Source organism: Chanos chanos, chromosome 3, assembly GCF_902362185.1.
Source record: "Chanos chanos chromosome 3, fChaCha1.1, whole genome shotgun sequence".
Classification (NCBI taxonomy): Eukaryota; Metazoa; Chordata; class Actinopteri; order Gonorynchiformes; family Chanidae; genus Chanos; species Chanos chanos.
In genome coordinates this window covers 47,614,114-47,636,467 of record NC_044497.1, presented here as the reverse complement: position 1 = coordinate 47,636,467, position 22,354 = coordinate 47,614,114, and the positions used below count along the sequence as shown (strand labels likewise).

Genomic DNA, 22,354 nt, shown 5'->3' with positions numbered 1-22,354 from the left:
AAAAAAGCTTCAAAAAAAAAGAAGAGATGAATAATAAAAACATAGTCTATTAGCCATGCTTATATAACCTCAGAATACCTCTGCTGTGTTCTCTTTAGTACAGAAATCAGCAAAATTCAAATGTCAGTTTGTTTTATGGTCTAAACTCAGGCATTGCTTTTCATTCATGAGGACAAATTACTAAGGATAAGACCATTGTGATTTCTTTATTTTTCTTTACACAGTAGGAGAACATGAACTCTGATTTTTTTTTTCTTCCAACTTGATCAGAGCTGAATAGCCATATGAAAATGATTCCACACCATAAATGTCACCAGTTTCATTCCTATGTTCCCATTTCCGAAAAAAAAAGAAAAACGAAAAAAAAAAGCTCAGTCAAACAAATCATATCTTTGAAAAGAAAACAAACGTACCAACAAAATGATTAGAGGTGAAAGCACAACAAGGAGTACATTGTTAAGTTTAACCACAACATGTTGATTTTCTTTGGAATGGAGCCTACAGTTCTAATATCACTCCCTTCACCTGATTCAGTAGAATGGCCACACCTGTCTGTCCTGTGCATAACTCAACTCACGAATGGGTAAGAGGTTTACTGTTGTCCGATTGGCCCTTAAAACGATTTCTTTGTTTCACCTGTCCGTTGTTTATATCATTATTACATCATTGTTCTTTGATGCAAGTACAATGTGTACAGTGTGTTGGCTGCAAAGTCCCTCGGTTTGCTAAACGTTGCTGACTGGGTGACAGCGGACTATGTGTGTTTGTGGAGCACTGTCTCCATTTTGGTTCTCAGTCTATGGTAATTAGCTCTGATTTTGGGTATTTTATGGCACTTCTTGCCTCCAAATAGATGAGCTGTCTTTTTCAACAGAATGAAATGTTTTAAAGAAGCAAAGATTGTCAGGCACAGTTCATTCTGCGACATCATAGTATTTGAGGCTTTGAGAATGTACATCACTGTTATGATTTTCCGCTGTGATAAAGGGAAACGGTTATGTTCAGATATCAATTCAATTTAATCCTGCATAAGACACTATAACTTTTATTACAAAACTGGACCTAAGATCTATTTACTGGTCGCTCTCGTTAATTCACGATCCTATTGAACTGAAGAAGTTTTGCACAGTTTTGCATATTCATATTATTTTGATTCGTTAAAAAAAAACAGCACTGTGAAAGCATTGCTTGTATTCATTTATATTGAAATAATGTTCTTTCTCCTCTTGCTCCGAGTTTGTCTACCCTGACTGAGCAGAATGATAGGGACCAATACATACACAACTGAGTCAAGCTCCTGGAAAAACAATAACAGGCCAACATGCAGAAATGAATCCCCATAGAGTGATACGGTCTCTGAAATTAAAGCTAAGAACCACAATGCATTACACTGCTAGCTAATTGTAAATATACTCATGCATAAAATTAGGGCTACAGCACTGAATGGCAGTTGCTAATTGTAATGCTACACCTTAACACGGAACAAGTACTACAAGAACAGAAATATGTTGAAATCAATTATGGGCTTAGAACAGAGGAAAAAAAAGGAAGTGGTATTTTTCTATTAAAATATGAAAACTGTAAACTTTCGGCTCATTCTAGCTACCATTCCCGATCCAAAAATAATATCCTCCCTCCCTCAAATCAATTAAATAAAAAGAAACAAAACCAGATAAACCAACAAGGAAACAAACAAAAAAATTGTATCACAAAAGATGGGAAAATTGTCACATTAACAAGAGAGAATAAGACAAGCATTTGTTTTTTTTTTGTAAGCGCACCTCTTCAACTATTACAAAAAATCACAACTTAAAATGTATAAAGCTTTTTTTTTTGTTTGTTTGTTTGTTTTGTAAAGTCACAGTTACCAAAAGAAGAGCAAGGGAATAATTTATTACATACGCTATAATAACATTACCCTAAACACTATTATCTATGAGGTATATCTGAGAAAATTTTGGTAAGTAAAGACGGTCTGCGCTACTGACATGCCGCTATTATTTTTTAAATTTTTTTTTTCTTCTTTTAAAGCTTTGCAACCATTTAAGAAGAAGGAAAGAGGAGGGAAATAGTAAAAAAAAAAAAAAAAAGAAAAAAAAAGAAAAGAGATGTGTTAAGCCTTTGGTATCATTTCTTGTTGTTCTTTGCATGATTGCATTGCAAAGCACCACAGGACCTGTGCTCCATCACGGCAGCATGGGCTTGTCTGACACTGAGGTATTCACAGGAATTAAAAACAACAGAGAGGTCTAGACTTCGCTTTGGTTCAAGCAAGGCACTCTTCCTATGTTATCTCATACTTTGCAACGAAAGCGTCCTCTAAGTATTTGTCAGGCGATCCTTTTAGACAAAAAAAAGCAAAAAAACCATCACACATGTGCCAGAAAATGATGAGAACCGGTTTTAACACGTCATGTCGTGTGTTGAGAACTGTTTCGGTCAAGAAATGACGTGATGAATTCTGGGTTTTTTTGGAGGGGTTTTTTTGTCGTCGAATGGTGTAACACTACTGAAGCTTCACCACTGATTCCATGTCATCCATCAGTCAGTGTTAAACAGATTCTATCCATTTTCTGGTTATCAACTTATATCTTTTCTTTTTTCAATTTCAAAAAAGGAATGGTTTATTTAGTAGGAGTCTTAAGAGCAGGGAAATCACTTCCATGATTACGAGAGTTGTGTTTTTGCAGTGTAATCACAGGCTTCTCCCCCATGTCCTCCAGAATCTACCCCACACCAGTCCCTCTGCTTTGGAATGACATCTCTTTGGTTTGGTCTTTGGTTTTTGGCTTTTGGACAGAAGTAGTTAGATTATACACTGTGGCTCTAGATTCCTCATGCAGACAGAATTCATGGTTCATTCTTTATGATTTATGTATGGTACATTTTGTTTTGAAAGATTCAAATTTTTTTTTTTTTTTTTCCATAATTTTCCCCTTTGGTGCTTTCGTTTACTCCAATGTATTTATTTTCAGAATGTCTGTATTAGTCTGTATCATTATTTGTGTGTGTGTGTGTGTGTGTGTGTGTGTGTGTGTGTGTGTGTGTGTTTCAATAAAGAGCTTTAATGCTATTCTGTGATGGTTCGGCGTAAATGGTATTGTTATCACATATTGTCCGCATTCTGACTGGTGAGGATTATTCTGGAACACATGGCCATGAGCTAGTCCAGTCCCTCTCATCGCCCCTTACACTTATTCTTTTAGGGGGGAGAGAGGGAGCATGTACCCAAAAGAATGAAAGATAGTGAAAGAGGAAGGATAATAATATCAAAATGAATGCATGGGCAAGCGCAGACCGTACTAGAGAAAAAAATCTTTGGTATCTTTGGTTTCATCAACACGATTAAAATTACAAATGGAAAATTCAGTGAGGTAGCCTCTTTGGTTCTCACTATAGAAATAGAAAGACTTTTTTTACACACACACAAGTCAGTCTTGGAAGCAGCTAGTTTTAAGGGAATCCTCTGTTTTCCTTCTACAAGTGAAGCAAAGAACAGCCTCTCAGCATTCGCGGTTATCTTTGGTGAGTTTCTGCAATGATCGTAGTCAACGTGTGGCCCCGTCCAGTCCTTGTCCGAAACATCAGTCTGAAATTCATTGCTTGTCCATCGTGGTGAGTGGAATGCAAAGGAAAAGGGCCCTCAGAGGGAGGTTTTATCTATCACAGACAGCCAGATGCAGTGCTCATTCATCAAGAGATTGGTTTCATTTGGAAGCAAAGTAAAATCAGCAGAACAAATCAAAGCAGGACAAGGACCCTAACAAATGATTAAAATAATATTTCGGCAACATTTAAATTACAGCTAGTACCTGATAACTACCACATTTTGAACAATGCTCATTCATAAAATCTAAAAAAAAATGTAAAAAAAAAAAGAAAGAAAAAGAAAAAAAAAAGAATTAAGACACACCCATTGTTGCTTTTTAAAGTAAAGCTAACTAATAATAAATTAATTGGGGGACATAAGCACTGCATCTTTGATGCACTAACATCCTTAAATACCCATAAATATTCTTCTGGACAATTACATCTAATTAAATAACATTAAATAATTACCTTAAAAAAAGCTATGCACGTGTACTAACACAGTTGTCATAAATAAATAAGTCTGACAGTGTCAAACACTTAAAGAAATAAGACATACACAAAAAAAAATGTAAACTTTGGCAAGCTAATCAGGGTAAAAGGTTTTAGGGGAGTTTTGGCAATTTAAATTAACCTTCAATTACAGCAAATATAAATTACATAAATTAAATCACATATTGCAAAACCAAGGAAAAAAAAGTTGTACATATATGTTGGCAAAAACATAAGCATTAAGACAAGCAATGAAAACCTCTTTTTGATTTCATTTCATTTCATTTCTATGTTTGTCACATGTTCCTCAAAACCAGACTGCAGTTGTAAAGTGGAAGAGGGCTTCACCGTGACCCCTAAGTGACAAGGTCACCAGGAGGTCATGAGTGGTGAAGGATCTTTGGACTAGAAGCTTTAAAGAGAGAAAACTAAAGTATAAAGCTATTCGACCGAAATTTTGAGCAGTTTCCTCTCAAGAGATGAACTAGTGTTGCTTGTGTTTTCTTTATTGGCTTTTGATAACTCGAGAAATGAGTTTAATATTGAACTTCTTGTAGATGTGCCTTTTTGAAATGCCTGATCATCACGTCAAACTTTTGACACCTCTTTGACAAGTACGGGAGTTAGGATTCAGCACCTCACGGCTGACAAACTATGTACCAAGATTAAGTGAGGGAAAAGAAATGAGATCTTTGAGTACTTTGTTCTCAGATGATGATTCGATTTTTCAGTTGTTAGTTCATCTTTGTGAAATCGTAGCTTGGTATAGATACGTCTCTGTAAAAGTTTCAGTATCTTTCTAACAGTTTACTTCACAGGAACATCAAAACGCTTTTAAACAAATCCCTACCAATTGAATATACACTGGATTACATACAACAATCTACATCCATAACCAGTCTGAAATGAAATGAAAATCTATTGAATCTATTGTAAGCTTTGTGTGAGCATGAATGTGTGTGTGGCTGAGTGACTGAGTGTATTTTGAGGGGGTGCTTATCTTTGGTATGCAGGTTTGCTGAGTTATGCCCCCCCATGCTGCGTTAAGGAAGCAGGGGTCATTTCACCACTCAGACATGGCTTTGCAACAGTGAAACTATGGAGAACTGAGGTAGTCCGTGATTGGTGGAGTGAGTTGGCTGAATTCTGGAACTCCCATGTTTGGAAAGAGGCACAGTATTTTAAACAAACCCATATGCCTGCAGCTAACCTGTACCTACCAATTAATAGTGTACAAAACTACCTGCGTGCATACAGCTGCATCTCTGTAATAAGACTAGGCATTGCAAGGGGGAAAGCTTAACCTAATGTCGGGAGAAACTGCCGTAGGAATAGTTATGAATCTTTGGTATTGTAGCTGATGAGGTTTTTGTTGTCTTTTCCATTTTTCTTGAAAAACTGCATAGGCACACGTTAAAGACAATCTTCAACTTTGAGAGACACATTATTCTGCCTTAGGAAGCAGCTGCCGGTTCGAGGCATTGCTCCCAAACGTGTTTTAACCCTTTCAGTCCCAATCTGCTTCCCCTTCAAAAAAAAAAAAAAGTTCTGATGCACCAGGCAGATCAAAGCCATTTCTCTGTTCCCCTGATGTCTTCCCTCCCCCATTACATCTCCTCTTCCTTGTTGTTATCGCTGCTGTTTATAATTTTTTTTTCTTCCTTTTTAGAACAGTTTTTTTTTTTTTGGTTGTAGAACAGTTAGGTGCAGAAAAAGTTTCTTTGGTTTCGATTTGTCAATAAATAGAAAAAGTCTCAAGTGTCCATTTAATCATCCTTTAAGCCTTTGGCTTGCGTCTGTAGCATGAAAACCTGCGTACCCTGGAAGGGGTGGGGGTTGGGGTGGGGGGCTGCTCACTGGCTCTGTAAGGTTATCTCATGGATTCACTTATATGATAGATGAATGCCCACTGGATGTTTAATGTACTTAACTGACTTAACAGAACTTAACTGAATTTCCATAGACACACCAACAATCACCGAGATGGTTGAAGATGTGTATTAAAATGATTGAGTCGTACACACGTGTGATGGTGAGCTACCTGAGAGAGAAGAGTACCAGCTCAGCTGTCTAATGGAGAGCAGCTCCCTGTCTGATCCCTTGCTACAGATGGGTCTGCCTGCACTGAGAATGCTGAGCTGCCTACTTTTCTCCTTATCTACCCATGAACCTCTGAGAAAGATTAAACTGACAGGCATCGTTTTTGAGATTGTCCTCTTTTAGTATTATAAAGGCCCTGATCGACCATGCCAGTTCATCTTCTTTTATCCTACACTAATTTGAAGTAGCTTATAGACTGTTATGAACAGAAGTATGGATGAAACGATGAAACATGAGTTAGAAGCAGAAAATTATAATAATTTACTGTACTTCTCCACAGGTTTGGTGCAGCGTTTTGTTGAATGTAGATAGCAGGTGATGGTGTGTGTGTCTGTGTGTATATGTATGTTTGTGTGTGTGTGTGTGGGGGGGGGGGGGGGTTGTCATTTGAGATGGTAATGGAAAGTGTGTTCTTCAAACTCTTCATAGTAATGGCATCCTGAGTTTATAAATGATTGAAGAACAATCTGGATGGTTCAGCCCCAGTTCTATTGCAAATGAAAATGTGCTTCAATATTGTGCTCACATCATTGGCTGACCAGCATGTTGGACTAAAAACGCAATAGTAGTGATCACTTAATGCATTGTTTGTGTGAGTGTGTATGCATGTGCATGTGCATGTGTGTGTGTATGTGTGTGTGTAAGTGTGTGTGTGTGTGTGTGTGTGAGTGTTCCTTAATGTAGACATTACTGAATAGAAAATGTGATAGACTTGTGCTTGCATCCCTGCCAGCAGCAGGCACTGTTAAATTAACCTGTGAAATTTCGGACTTTGGCTACCGGACAGTCACTACACTACTACTTCAGTGTGCATTGGGGAATCATGTTCTCTAGCTCTGTTTGACCACAGATGACCTGTGGACGACCCATTCTCATATACACATAACCTGTATTTGGATCTATTTTAGAAGAATAGATTTTATGTCGGACTACTTCCTTAAAATCACTGTCAAGCCAATTTTGGTTTATTCAGTTGTTAAGGGCTATTAAGGATTTGCTTTTTGGCTGACAAAAAAAAACAGTCTTTGCTTTTTGCCCGGGGAAATATTTCAGCAATTATTTTGGCATATCTACGGTGTTGTTATTAGCTGAACTGACCAAAAAAAAGTCACCTGAATGAAGAACTGAACCCCAAAGTGAGCTGAAGTCAAACATAACTGGTTAAATCAAATGTATGAAAATGGAAATTGATTGGAAAGAGAGTATTCATTATCTTCACAATGCCTTGCTCATTGGCATCCACAGTAAAATATTCTTCTACAGGAAAAAATGGGAGGTAATGGTCATTTTAATCTAGAAAATTTAAGTATTGCCCAGAAACTGTTTCTGTAATTTTAGATATTTAAGTGTTTGTTCTTCATATGGAAATATTTCTAATCTAAATACATTCTTTATGTGGGTCACGTCCTTTGAACAATCAATATTTCTAGACAATTTGTGAGAGATTAGAAAATATTTTACAGCTAACACCAAGAGTCTGCTGAATAAAGCAGTGTTCAGATGTTTCAGTGTTCCTAGACCTCTTTGGATGGACTAAAATGTACTTTTTTTCTCTGTTTGCCTGTGAGCAGCCCCTTCTCTTTTCCTCTCCTTCCAAAAAGATTTTTTTTTTTTTGTAAAAAGTTTGGTTGTGAGTGGTTCACCCCACCCTGGCGCACTGATACACCCAAATTAACCCCCCTAAACTTTCACTTTAACCCTCCCACCCCACCCTCAAACCCAGTGCACCCCCTTCCCCTTCCCATCCTTCTGATCACGCTTTGGTACAAGTGCTGGAGGCGGAGGAGGCAGCCCCTGGACTCCCCTCATCCACCCATTTGTCCAGGCTGCGCCTCCGGGCATTCATGAAGAAGTTGCTTACAGTGGTGAGTTCCAGTCCCAGCTGCTGGGAAATGGTGAGCTGCATTTCTTTGGACGGGCGCTTGTTCTCTTTGAAGATGGCCAGAAGCGTACGGCGTTGGAGGTCAGTAAAAACCAGGCGGGATTTCTTTGGTGTATTGCTCCTGTCCTTACTTGTGTCTTGTTCTTTTCGTTTGCATGCTTTGTTGTTGTCGTTTTTTTGTTTGTTGTTGTTGTTGTTGTTGTTGTTTTTTTCAGCGAGGAAGGAGAGACAATGAAACCGGGAGAGAGGGAGACACAAGAGAAAAAAAACACAAAACAAAAGAAGTTACTATCAGCATCATGAAGTTAGACTGAGACAATTTAAAAAGCAGTAATGCAAATCTCAATGGATTTTTGGGACCAGGGTAAAAACACATGCACCTTTTCCCCCAGTCACAGTAAGATCAATGTCTTATTATAAGGGATAAGCCTAGAACACTGAATGAGCCGTAAGAGAACTTGGGTGCCCTCAAGGTAATTGCTTTTGTGGCTACTCAGATTCCTGAAATAATACAGCCTGTCTAAGGCAAACCTGCGAGGTATTTTTAGGTGTCTGGCTGGCCGGAGTGCTGAGAACATTGAGAAACGCCTTAACATCTGATCTCCTGGTAATTATCGTCAAAGGCCACAAGGAAATGGATGTTCAACAACAAAATAATGGAGAAAGGGAGTCTGAAGACTTAAAGTAACAGCTTCAGCTCTTTGACGCTGGCAAGCACAGAGCAATACACACTAGTACAACATCGAGTGGATTCCTGAGAAAACTTAATCTAATTTTTAGATGTAACAGAACATTACATTGCAGAGCATTAGCCTGTATTTATAGATCATATTCTATATTTGGAAGCATACCAAGAATCAAGTAGTGTATCCATGAGTGGATTTAAGAATCTCACATAGGAATCCATCAAACAGTTACAACAACATCTCACTAGCCTTTCATTCTGTTTTTAATGATAAATATGGAGAAGTAGCTATTATTATTATTATTGTTGTTGTTGTTGTTGTTGTTGTTGCTGTTGTTGTTGTTGTGTAATACCACAGCTATCAATAGAGGTGTTCATAGCAAGACCAAGCAAAATCTCTGAGGACACTTGGGACCTGAAGAAGCATGTAGCCCCTTTACCCAAGACAGAGGGAGAGAGAGAGAGAGAGAGAGAGAGAGAGAGAGAGATGATAACAGGTTTTTGTTTTGTGTTCTGTTGTAAGAGATGGCACTGAAGGCTGTATATTATTTAAAGAGGGCCAATTGGAAGATGGTGATCTCCAGAGTGATGCTTGTCCTAATGCTGAGGTTAAAAGGAATAAAAGAGAATGACAGAGCAAGGCTAAGGCCTAGTCTTGGTGCTTCTGCTAAAATATCGTCCACATAGCAGACTTCCTTCTCACAGCAAAAACAAATTCATACCTAGGAAATCATTTCAGATCTTCAAAATCAATAAATGTAAATGTAAATATAAACGTCTCTGTCATAAAGTTGATTTGAAATGCAAGAACTCAACATTTCATTTTTCAAACTGATTGTACTCATGAAATATAGTTACAAATGTTATATGTGACAACTTAAGTTCCAACTCAGGACAGGGAAAGCTGGAGGAGTGAAATGTTCTGGTAGCTATACAGATCTTAAGTAAACAAACACGAAGTGGGTCTAAACTGAATGTTACCGGCAAAAAACGAAAACAAAAAAAAAAACCCCACAATTACAAGAATACATTAAAAAGGTAAAAATCAACAAAACTCAGGGAGCTAAAAAAAAAAAAAAAAGGTGTTTGAAAAGTGACAAAGCGTAAAGCCCTGCACCAGCTCATCCGTGCAGTGTGCGCTGACGCTGTTTGTAGGGCTTAAGATTTGATTTGATTACCTCTCTGAATTAAGTATGCACAACTGAGACCAAGCCAGATCGATTGAAATCAGGTTAAGTACTCAATTGAGTACAAAACTATTATGTAAGAGGAAACTATTGGAGAGCGGGTGTAAATAAACACAGACTCTTTTTCTCATGCAGGTTTTCTGTTCCCTCACCCATTCCCTTCTCTTGAGCCATCTTCACCTTTGCCTCGGAGCTGACAATCAATCTCTTCATCACATTCATGCCCTTTAGATTTGTTTTCTAATTACATTGAAGGGAAAGTAATACATCTGTTGACAAACCAAAAGAAACGCCAACAGCACAAGCTCAACACTCAGAGGACATGCTAAAAGTGTAGGCTTACAAATGTCTACTAAACCACTCAGGAGCAATATAAAAACCATGTCTTTGAGGCTATACAAGTCCACGCTACCTATCCCTATCACTTTGCAGTTGATCTCAATCTTTGATGGAATGCAATATGCACCCGTACCTCTATACTCAACATTTATAATTTATGCTCAAAGCAAAACAACATAAATAGCACAAGAGCTAGGCTACAGTAACGGGTCCAGGGACTGCTTAAAGTGCTGTCCGTGGTGCTGAAGCAAAGGCTGCCAATGCTTAAGTGCTGAATTAACAGGAGAGGAGCTGTGCGGTTACTCAGGATCCACAGTTAAGATTGCACTATCTCTCTTTTTGGGACACTGAGCAGCCTGTGTGTCATGAAATATTCCACAACTGTGACACTGGTCTGTTTGTTAATATTGCAATAATTGATCTGCTGAAAGAAAAAAAAAACAAATAAACAACAAACAAACAAAAAAAAACATATGGTTCAACATAGACTTTAGTGATTTGTTATCCAACAGATGTCTCTTATTTATGTTTTGTTTCTTGAAATTTTCGTATGACCACATCTTAGTGATTATCTATGGAAATATACCAATGACAGCCCTCATTCTGCCAGAAGATGGCAGCATTTACCAACTGCTCATAAACCTCAGTGAAGGGTGTAGAGGAGCAAAGAAAGAGGAGAATAAGGTGCCATTCTGCTACAGTCATGCATATATAATATTCCTTATCAAGGAATCTCTATCATTTTGTAAAGATTATAGCTTCTTTGGAAGAACTGAAGCAATCGGATGCTCAGTAAAGCCTCCACCCTCAATACTGGTTTATTAGTCTGTGTTCATAATAATAATAATGATTATCTGTATTATACTTAATCAATAACAGACATTTTAAATTGCTTTAGTGAACGACAATATGCTGGTTTTAACAAACAAACTGCACACTGGCTATTTTTCTCTACAACATTAGCTTTTTAATTGCCAGAGATAGTGTTAATTAAGCATGAGTGAATATCATGTGGTAATGTAAACAAGCCCATTTTTCTCAGAAAGAGACGACTGACATCAAATTATACGCTTGTGATCAGAAGGTTATACTCCATCAACATCCCTCTAAGGTTCATATATACATATATCATCCCTGAAACAATGACAAGTGAACCAGATGGTGGGTAGACAAGGTTCATGGTGGTTTCAAACGAAATCATATAAACACTTCTCAGAACAGCTACAACGCTTTAACAAAGACTACACACAATTCCCGAAGAGGAACATTTATTGGTTATTCCCCATCAGCATACAGCGCTCAGTACCTACTCGTGGTAGTCACTAATACTCTCGTAGAGTGCCACCTAAATTTTACTTTGGACATTGAACTCTTACACACACACAGCGAGAAAAACAAACGAATAACCAAACAGCACACGGATATCTCATCCCACACAAGAATTCGCGCAAACATTGGGCAACGCGTGAATATTTCGGCACAGAGTACATACATGTCTCATACTCTTTTTGTGTCACATGATTCTACGTTATTTCAACAAAAATCAACAAATAAAACTGCGGAAAATATAGACATATTATAGACATTTTCCACCATTCAACGTTTTTCTTACCACAGTACGAATTCTGTTGTCCTTGAAAATGTGGCCTTGTTGTAAACAGTGCCTTTCCTTTTTTTTACATCACTAATGCATGTTACCAGTAAAAAAAATGATCAATGTTTATTTACCTATAACACAGGCTTCCTATAACACAACTCCTTAACAGAGCATTATTTTACATCGCTGTAATCGGCTAATGAGGTTCATGTGACGGTTCCTAAACAAAAGCTATCGAGCTGTAATTCATTCTCCTGGGCTGAATGAGTTTATCTTGTGTTTTTTATCTATGTGTTTTTGTATGTGTTTTCTTTTTCGGCTACTGTAAACCGAGCGATTTCAAAACGGTATCACTCAGCCGCAATCTAAAATCTGAATACATATTTCTGAGGCCCAGTATACATACTCAGTCGTTGATTTTTGTTTACGTTACAAGTTCTCATTCAGTGCTCACTCTTCAAACACAGTTTACAATGCTTCCAAAAAAGTAATTACATTATTCAAAGAGATTTGCCATTTACACGCTGGAAGAGGGGTGACATCTTGGGGGTTTTCTAAAAGGGTAAGGTTAAATCAATTGGATCGATACCGTAGGTTTCCCTGGCCTTTAATCAAATGGAAAAGAGCTCCTCTCCCGTCCACGGTTTATCTTTCTTCTCTGACAAATGTAAATCAATGTGTGATGCGTCTCTAACGACACACAGGCGGAAGAGTGCAAGGAAAAGTCCAGCGGAACGCCTTTAAGCGCCCTGCTGTCAGCTCGGTCATATTTGCCTTCCATGTTGCCTTAAATGCCCAGACCGAATTAAATCGATTAATTTTAAACAAAATCGAGTATCAACTTGCATCTTGAGTAATTAATAGAAGGACCTAAGGTATGTCCTGTTTCACAATTTATTGAGTAAATCCCATAACGGCTCAGAAAAAAAAACAATCAATACGTAAAGAATAACAGGACTATAGAATCCAAATAGACTCATACCAGCAATCAATCCAAGCATGCAAAAAGAATGGTGTTAATGGAGTTAATGGAGTTCATACAGTTTAAGCTGATGTTGAAATGAATATGGACTCGTCAGAAATCAGACCAAACACCTCATTTCAGAGACGGATTATGATTTACACATAGATATCTGTTCGTTGCCGTGCCTAGTGGATTTGTCACTTCAAACTCGTGAAAATCCATGAAATCACTGAGAACCACACAGCTGCCAGCTACTGCAGTGTTCTTGCTGCTTCTCTGATTCCTTTTATGAGCCACAAACCATGAACAGTGAGGGAAAATTAAGGTATGACATCAGTTCAACCACAATCAAATTAAATCAAATAACAACTTAAATTGTTGCCTCAATAGCATTAGGAAGTGGAAAAAAGCAAAGGTTTGGAGACCTGGACACCCTTCCTTATTCTGTATCTAAAACAGAGCATTGACATACCCCAGTCACTTCCCCAGTGTGTGTGTGAGTGTGTGTGTGTGTGTGTGTGTGGTGGGGTTCCTAAACAAAGATGCCAGCCCAGGCAAAAAGGCGGATTGAATCAGAAGTGCCACCTCCCTGCCTCCAGGGTCATATCATTACAGCCTGGATAAAGACAGCAAGGTAGCAGAGAACCGCAGGGTCCTCTCGCCTGCTTTGGCCCTTTAAATTAAACATCTCAGAAGGCCCATTTAGCTGTCCCTTGTCTAGATATAGTTTTTGGTTTAAATCTTTTATTATGAAAGAAGTACATTTACAACAGCTCAGACAACATCCAGGAGACTTAAAAAGTAATTTACCTGTGGTCAGCATTATAAACGTACACTTTTCGCACACCTAACTGACAAATCACCATATTGTGGTCACCAAAAAAAAAAGATATTCAAAACAAATTATATCAGTATTAAATCCTGCTTTGGGAGAAACCATTCTCTTCAGACACGAAAGTGTTTCTAGTCACTGAGACCTACCTTTAAGTATTAAGTGCTATGACGAGAAGAAAACAAGCCTGTACACAGACCACTCTCATCAGTTTACTGAATTATACATGCAGATGCGTGCTCTACATCACAAAGTCCAGTTCCATTCATTTGGAGTTGTGTGCTCTCCTAAGCATCCTGTTTTTACTTGGCCTGTGTCACAATGAAACCATAAAAGCCATGGGACAGATATATCAGATATATCCACTTTCAAATACACAGTTAAAATCCAAAAACGCTCAGTGCTTATGAATTTGCTCCATTTCTTTTTATTTATTTGTTTCTTTCTTTCTTTCTTTCTTTCTTTTATTTTTTGGGAAAACCAAAGAAAAATCTGTATCTCCGTATATAATTATTTGCTCTCACGGACACGTTTTCATAATGGTAATTCCAGGTCTGGCAGGACTATAAATAGAAATTGCATTATTGAAGTGAGCTTATTGGCTGTTAGTCGGTTTGATTGGAAAGTTTGGAAGTGATTCAGTGGTAATGTCGGGGGAGGGGTACTTCGAGATCAATATTTTACCACAAAACATGAGCTGTAATCATGTCTCCTGTTGTTCTACAAAACCTCTTCATGAAAACAAGCAATACACTCTTCTTTAGAATACAGGTCAGTGCAGTTTCACACAGCGAAGCTTTTTCTATGTGTCTGTAATCCTCATTTAGCACTATTTACTGATTTCACAACATCAGCTATTTGATTGGGACAGCACCAACCACTCTTGAAACATTGTCTCTTCCAGAAAGATCTTTAAAACACCCAGTTGGCTCTTCATTAGAACACAGTGTGTATGTGTGTGTGTGTGTGTGTGTGTGTTTGTGTGAGTAAAGGACTCAGTAAATGCATTATATTACAGCCTTGCACTTAGCTGTGTCATTCTGTATGTATGCGGATGTCCTTAATGCGCTGCTCAGTGCACTTCCTCATGTGAGGGCATTGCGGAAATGGCGCCATATACTCATGACTTATGCTTTCACAGACAGAGCCAACAATCTCTCTCTCTCTCTCTCTCTCTCCCTCAGTCTCTATCTCTGTCTTTCTCTCTTTCTTTTTCTTTTTCTCTCTTTCTTTTTTCTTTCTTTCTTTCTTTCTTTCTTTCTGTCTATATCTCCTGGTATGCTAAATTGCAGAGTACATATTACTTAATTTTTATCCTGGGTTTCACAAACTATAACAACTCCCACTGTTTTCCTCACGGCCTGAGAATGCTCTCTAATCAGGGTAAGGATAAGAGCCAGTGCCTGAAAGTCTATCCAGGGCAATCACAAACAGGTTCAGCTGAGCTTTTCATGATGACATCAGCAATTCAAAGGTCTTTTGCCAGACTGACTTATCAGTGTGCAGATACAGCCAATCAGCAAGCTCATGGACTCAGTGATGTTATTTTGCTGATGAGGAAATGGCCTTTAGTTAAAAACAAGGGCTTCAGAACACTAGATTAAATTATGTTTACTCTTAAAGAAGTAAAAAAAAAAGAGTGACACATAATTTCAAAGAAATCTGCAGTTGCATGAGTAATCAATATGATTGGTTTGATATATGAAACAATACAAAGTAAACAAACAGACAAACAAACACAAGAAATAATTTAATAACAACAAAGAAAGACAGAACATGTTTTGCATTCTAACTGAATATTTAGCAGTCGAGTAAGTTTGTGGGCCTGTACTTAATGCACTGCTGCATTAAATTCCATTATAATGTATTCACTTATCAGCATGTCTAATGTCAGTTCTTTGCGATGATGTTTCATATGTGCACTCTTTCATGAAGAGGAAATGCACATAAGTGAAGTACATAACTACACATTTTATGCCCTAAATAATCCAATTAGATCCTTGACTCTAAATCCTGTAATCATCAGGATAATCTTACAGCCTTTAGAACAGGGAGTAAGCTGATAATGACAGTGCGTGAGTATCAGCTTCTCTTGAGAGATGCATTGTTTTAGATTTTATTCATGTGATGTTATTATTGTACTATAAATACGCCATTATTCAGAATTAGACAATAAAAGTGCATGTCTGCCATAGCTGATGTAACCAATCATTTAACCGACTCAAAAAAACAAATAGATGTTGAAAAGGGAAAAGGAGCTAAACGGATTACATTATGAATAGAACATCTATTCTAGTTTTGTGTGAATTTTTCTTTCTTAACAGAAAAGAGAGACTTGAGACATAGAGCTGATATTTTTCCTGTGTTCAAGGATCCAAATAAAGCCAGAGAAAGCCAGAGGCTGTAAGTGAGGCAGGTTTGAGTGTCTCAAAATGTATCCTCTAGACGCCCTCTTGGGCAGAAAAACAAAACTCACTCCTTGACTCCTCTAATAGAAACATGTTTTTGCTTGAGCACTTCTGTTCATTCTTTGACAGGAACTGTGCTTTGAGCATGCCTATGTTTTGGGGAGGAGGAGGGGAAGACTTTGCCCTTTACTCAAGATTGTGTTGACAGGTATCTTCACTCTCATGACAAGGCATTTAAAAGCAGTTCTGTTTTCCAGTATGGCTGGACAATCAAATGTCTGGGGCCTTAACTCAGAAAATACTGCTCAGTCCCTTCTTATCAAAACCCAACTGGTACTGGTGAGGTATTTAACTATTCCACATATGTAAATACAATTATAAAGCCCAAGTCTTCCAAAAATGATACCATTTGAGACGACCTCGTTTAATAGAGTGTATTACTAAAGAGAGAATACTGTAGAAAAGTAGCATGTTGTATTTGACATCAAAAGGTTTGTTTACGTTCTTAAAAGCCTCTGAAAGTAGACTTTCGTATAAAAGAAAATGAAAATTTATTCTGCACAATATTTTCATCCTGTATAGTGTAAATCTTACATCTGAAAGCACGGATTTGACAGAGTGCGCAGAGTACATGTGTGACAAAGCATCCTTTTGTTATTTTTACCAAAAGATATTGTACAACTATGCCAACCTATTTGTGGCCATGCGATTTGTAATGATTACAGTTTCTGACAGCAAATCCACATCCAACAGCATTACATCAATCATCATCAGTGACAAGTCTATATTATACACCTCTGTGACCAGTGGGAATTGACAATTCCTCCTTTGCTCCCTCCTCTCTCTCTCTTTGTACAAGAAATTTATGCTTCTTCATGTCTAGGCTTGTTACACATATCATATGGGTTCTGAATAGAATACCACTAAATCATATCACCAAAACAAATAGAACCTTCAAAACACTGGTCTAGCATATGCTCTGAATAGTCCTATCTGAACCTCCAGAATGGTACTGTTATAGTCAGAATCCTTTCAGCTTAGATTCTTCCATGAGCGGCCATAGCGACAGTCCAGCACTGAGCCCTTACACTGACATGAGCCCCAGCATGCATGTGAAGGTCACGCGCATCATCCCTTCACCGAAGTCCTATTCTTCCATTGTCAACGCTCCGCCGCTATGTAACGCTGGAAAGCAGAGGACGATTCACCGACTGGTAATTAAGCATCATCTTAAGCAGCCTTTCCGAAACTGCCAGAGACGGTCTCAGAATAGACTGACACTAGATTTTTGCGCGTGGAGTCAGTGCAGTGCTGGGAAGATATTTCCATCGTCAGCTTTACTGGAACAAGTCAGGATCGGGTTCCAGATCAATGCGAGCTGGGTCCACACGTTTATGTTATTGTTGCCAGCATTAATGCCCTTTTAATCTTCGAGAGATTACCCCCATCGATCCACAGCCATACAGCTACACATATTTGTTTGAGAAAGTGACATAACAACACAAGTGAAAGGCAGCAGCGAAAATAAAGGGACGGTGTTTTTTCATCCATTTCAGTCGTTTGTTTGCTCTATTTCAGAAATATTCTGTAACACGTGAAGATGCACGTATTAAACAAGTTGTACTTTCAGGTTGACATGTTGTGACCTTGCTTCTTTGTCATCTTATTTCATTCTTTGTATGATTTCGCAATAACGCCAAACACCCTGCGTTTTTTCAATGGCCTGCAAAACAGTAAACATCTCCTTCGTGTCTGAGGTTACAGATGCTGACAGAGAGGTACTGAAATTTCTTGCTGGTGATCTGAATTTAGTAATAAATTGTTGGAAAAGGAATGTAAAAATAATAAATGATAACGTGGCGAGTTGGCGGTGGGGGGTTAATAAGCTGAGACTTTTGTTTTTATGACAAAAATATTCAATGAGCTACTATCCGTCGATGGAAAAATTATCAATGAATAGTGTATAAACAAAAAATCGATCGAGGGGTTTTCTAATGATTTTTGTCACTTGCACGGACATTTTATCTTGAGACACTTTTTTATCTATTTTATCTAACACTTTTATAACTTTTGGTCCTTTCGCCTTTGATTAATCAAAAAATTGATAATATATGTTACATATATGAAGAGTGGAGGGGTATTGATTGCACCGAATTTAACACATTTAGCATGTTTGGTGGGTTATTTATTTATCTACCTTTATCTGTGTACGGGGACTGAACGCCTTGCTCTACCTCTATTCGGTGCTTTTTCAATCTCAACAGCCCTGACTCTTAATACCGCTTGTCCCTTTTGATCATTTAGTTGGTCAAGTTGTTTCTACCCTCTGTGAGCCGAATATCAATTATTGGCTGGTATTGGGAATGCTCTCTCCTTTGCCAGACCCCGAGGTGGCAGTCCGGTCTGATTGCATGCTGTGTGAGAGGAATAAGTTTAAGTCAAATGTCACGTTTCATTTGACTAAATTAATAGAGCAAAGGACAGGGCCATTTTCTCTGGTGAAATAATGCGGCCAGGGAACACCTGCAACCGTTGTCTTTAAAGAAACATGCCTGAAGCAGCCTGTGTGCACTGTATATCACACTGTGATTTATGTTAAGGTGACTAGGCCTATGCATATTACAGAAGCGATGTCTACATTTCTAAAAAACGTGAAGTGATCAAGGAAAAACATAAACAATGGGAGGGGATTACTGTAGTTGACAAGATGTAATCGCATATGCATACCGAACGCCTTGAAATTGTTCGTCCATTGATAGTTTTCACGTCCATTGATATTTTTCTAGTCCCCTTTTTCTGCTCTTCTTTTTGTATTTTTTATACTATACCAAGTCGAACAAAAGCCTGAAGCCGAGCTCCACATTTTTGCCTGGTTAACCCAAGACAAGGTGACGTTTTGTGCGCGAGCTGTGGGTCACGCAGAGATTTCTATCAATAATTCATTGAGCCGCTGCAGCTTCTGTTCTTCTTTTCAATTCCCCAGCCACGGCGATCACATAATACCTTCCCCCCAAATCCCCGGCCACAAAGTCTACTGCCATCTGTAAGCTAAAAATCCTATGAGTATATGTCAAAACGCCTAATATCCGAAAGACGACGATTTCCAAACTGCGTTTTTCCAAAACCATGAACATTGTTTTCATATTTCCGTACTGCAGTGAAGTATTTCTAGCCCACATTTAAAAGAGACATTTGTTACATTCGTTATACTATTAGTCACAGTGCAGGCTAATGTATTAAGAATATTCGTATTATCTAAATCTGGGGAAAAAATAGTATTAATATGCGCTCAGGGTTTGCCGTTCGAATGCATTACAATAATCAGCTGAATCAATTGAATTCAATCATTTGAATTTAAAAAACTTCACGATCTTTTGGATAAGTACAGTACTTCTGGGAGTTTCAGCTAATATAATTTTCTTGTTTATCTTCTGAAGTGATAACTTCAGGTTGTTATAGATAGTATCGGGTTTTAACTATGCACTCTGAAAAAGTGCTTTTTGCTGGAAATAAGGTGAGTTGCCCTATCATTATACTAACCTCATTTATGAGAAAAGCGCACTATGCATTTTACGATGGCTTCGTCAAATGAAACTCACATATGCTTCTCCTGTAGCGTGTAAATTTTAGTCTATTAAAAATTACTATTATTTTCCCTTGGAATCTGCGTTCTTTTTTTCCGATTGTTACACATCGCAGCGTATATTTAGGTTGAGTAATATTTTCGCATTATTTTCTTATTCAGCCAAGCACTTCGGATGTCTAGAAAGGCGTTCACTGTCAGCACAAAATCTGTGTTGAATCAATATTTAAAAAGTAATCAAAATTAGTCAAGTCCCACTTTTTCTTCAACTGAACAAAGGAAAGCGGGTCTATGGATGTCCCTCCTATCGCTAGAGGGGGCAACAACCTTTCTAGATGGACAGAGCAGTGCGTTTTGTCCCGTTGTCCGCACGTTTCTCCTTGATGGAAACACAGCCAGCACAATCAACAGCATAGCCCTATTCACAGTCTCAGACCCTCTCTCTCTCTCTCTCTCTCTCTCTTTCACACACACACACACACACACACACCCACACCCACACACACACACACAAGTTCGTTTTCTGTCTACTTCGCATTTTACTAGCTGCTGATTTCCCACGTAAATTGTCATTAAAAACAGAATTCATTAAAACACGGTCGGGAAAATACAAAAGTAAACAACAAAGACGCTTTTCACAGCTTTCCTTACCATGCAAGTTATATTGCCGAAAACGTTCATCTTAAAACAATAAATGTGTCTAAACATTCACGACCATGCTGTCAAGATTAATCTAACCAAAACAATGAAAATGATGTGTCTACAATGATGGATGACATGACGACACATCGGAACCACACATAAGAAAGTGTGTAATATTCAAAGAAATATACATATCAGCTTTTTAAAAATACCTTTCAAAATACTCAGTTCAATATTGTGTAAAATGAACTGAAAAAGAAGCTCAACCTATTATATTTTCAAGAGGAGACCTAATTTGCTTTTGTCATCAATATTGATCGCAATTATTGACCAATAATAGTAAAGAGATTGAAATCCAGTTTCATTCACCTAAACAGAGCCGTAGTGTATTGCCTAAAGAACTCGGTTTCGGGGAACACAGGAGTGGAGCATAGTCAGCGACAAAGGAAAATATATATATTTTTAGAGGATACCTTGTCTTACCTGCAAGCCGTAGGGCAGACATTCTTTGAAACTCGGGTTCCTGCAGCCACTTCCACATTCTTCGAAACGTCTCCCTTCCCGATTTAAGTTTACTCCAAGGTTTGGGGTTCCTTAATAGATCGGAAAGAGTGCCCTGCGAACGACACAGCACTCTCTGAGCGAAGATCGCTTGTGGGATGCTGTATCGCTTCAGTTCGGCCGTGATTCTTTGTGCCACTTCTTTGGTGTTGATTTCTTCAAGCTGCCCCGAGTTGTTACCTTGTGTTCCAGAGGAGGAGGGCGGTCTGTCCCGGTTGGAAGCCAACACAGGCCCGTGGGATTGAGGGTGACCCGGATGCCCGGTGTGGTGCATCCCGTTCAAATGTGGCATCATACCCGTCGTGGGGCCACCGAGGCCTCGAGGGAGGTGCTGATCCCCCCTGGCTAGCATGGCAGTGTGGGCGTCAAAGTTGGTGCTCAACATCTTGTCGTGCCCATGTGTGCCATAGTTGTGGAGGCTTTGCTGGGTGTTGTGGATGGAGCCTAAGCCGTTACCGAGTGGGCTGCTAGCCAGCGGGGACAAACTCTGACCCATCCCGGTCATGTCCTTATGATAGGGGGTATAGAGGTTGTTCATTGCTGGTAAACCCCTTTCGTCCCGCATCAGCGTAAAACTCCCGCTTACGTTCCCAGAGAGACGCTGGTGGTGGTGATGATGGTGGTGGTGCGGATGGTGGAATTTGTCCGAAACGGTGGAAATGGGTGGTAAAGGTTGAAGTGGAGTTAAAGTGGTGTAGGTGCCGCTCATGCCCATCCCGGGAGGGGATGTGTCACACGGCATACTCATCGCGTGATGGAGCGGGAGAGACAATTCTGGACGGTACTCTCCGGCACCGTCCAGAATCGTTGCCATACTGGACACCATCGCGGACCGCGACGATGCCGCTGCCAAATCCTGATGTATCCGCAAAGAAGCCCCTGTGTTCCGATTGTGATGGGGGCTATGACTGTTCATCAAATCCTGGTCATGGCTTACTCCGCCATGCAGATTGCCAATGCTGTCCATTGTCATCTCTGGGTTCATGGCGTAAGCATCCAAATCCTTGGCCAGGCATCGATAGGCGTTGTAAGCAGTCTTCATTCAGTCCATTGATCTATTTAATGTTTTGTGCCAGGGATGAGTTTTCCGTTTGTTGGTTTTCTAAGGCCTCTCGGTTTTTTTAAATAAAAAATTACCGATCTCTATCAGACGGGCCAGTGCTGATTCTCCCCATGTCCGAGCCCTCTCCTCCTCCTACGTATTCTGTTTAGGCAGCTGGAGCTGTCCAGGATGGGCTTGCTTCTTGCTCACCCTACCTTACTGAAAAGGGAGTGGGTTTAAGCTTGACGGACATCGCATTTAGCCAACCACATTCTTGTTATTATCTGAAAGAACGCCCCTCGTTGACTTTCTGCCCATTCACAACCCACTAGGGAAGGCGCCCCTGAGTATTCATGTATGGCTGAGATTTGTACGCAGCCTTTGCATCTGGAATCTAACGTCAGAGTCTGTATGCCTTAGCAAATGTCTGTAACCCTTTCTTTCCCTGCTAT

At 39.1% G+C, this 22,354-nt stretch overlaps 1 protein-coding gene across 2 annotated transcripts; it reads right to left on the bottom strand.

Moving 5' to 3' along the window:
• Positions 1-7,909: 7,909 nt before the first annotated feature.
• Positions 7,910-22,048, bottom strand: onecut2 (one cut homeobox 2). 2 transcript variants are annotated; one of them, XM_030768774.1, is made up of 2 exons: positions 20,783-22,048; positions 7,910-8,220 (listed from the first exon to the last, which is right to left on the bottom strand). In XM_030768774.1, the coding sequence occupies exons 1-2, from the start codon at positions 21,900-21,902 to the stop codon at positions 7,934-7,936; spliced, it is 1,407 nt and encodes a 468-aa protein (XP_030624634.1). In that variant the 5' UTR covers positions 21,903-22,048; the 3' UTR covers positions 7,910-7,933. The 2 variants fall into 2 exon arrangements, with proteins under 2 accessions (XP_030624634.1, XP_030624636.1); XM_030768776.1 differs by having other exon boundaries at positions 8,092-8,220; positions 20,773-22,048.
• Positions 22,049-22,354: the final 306 nt, after the last annotated feature.

Coding starts and splice junctions, on each gene's coding strand:
- onecut2 (XM_030768774.1), bottom strand. CDS start 21,902: ATGAAGACTGCTTACAACGCCTATCGATGCCTGGCCAAGGATTTGGAT. Junction 8,221..20,782: donor GTCTGCCCTACGGCTTGCAG/GTAAGACAAGGT, acceptor ACAACAACAAAG/CATGCAAACGAAAAGAACAA.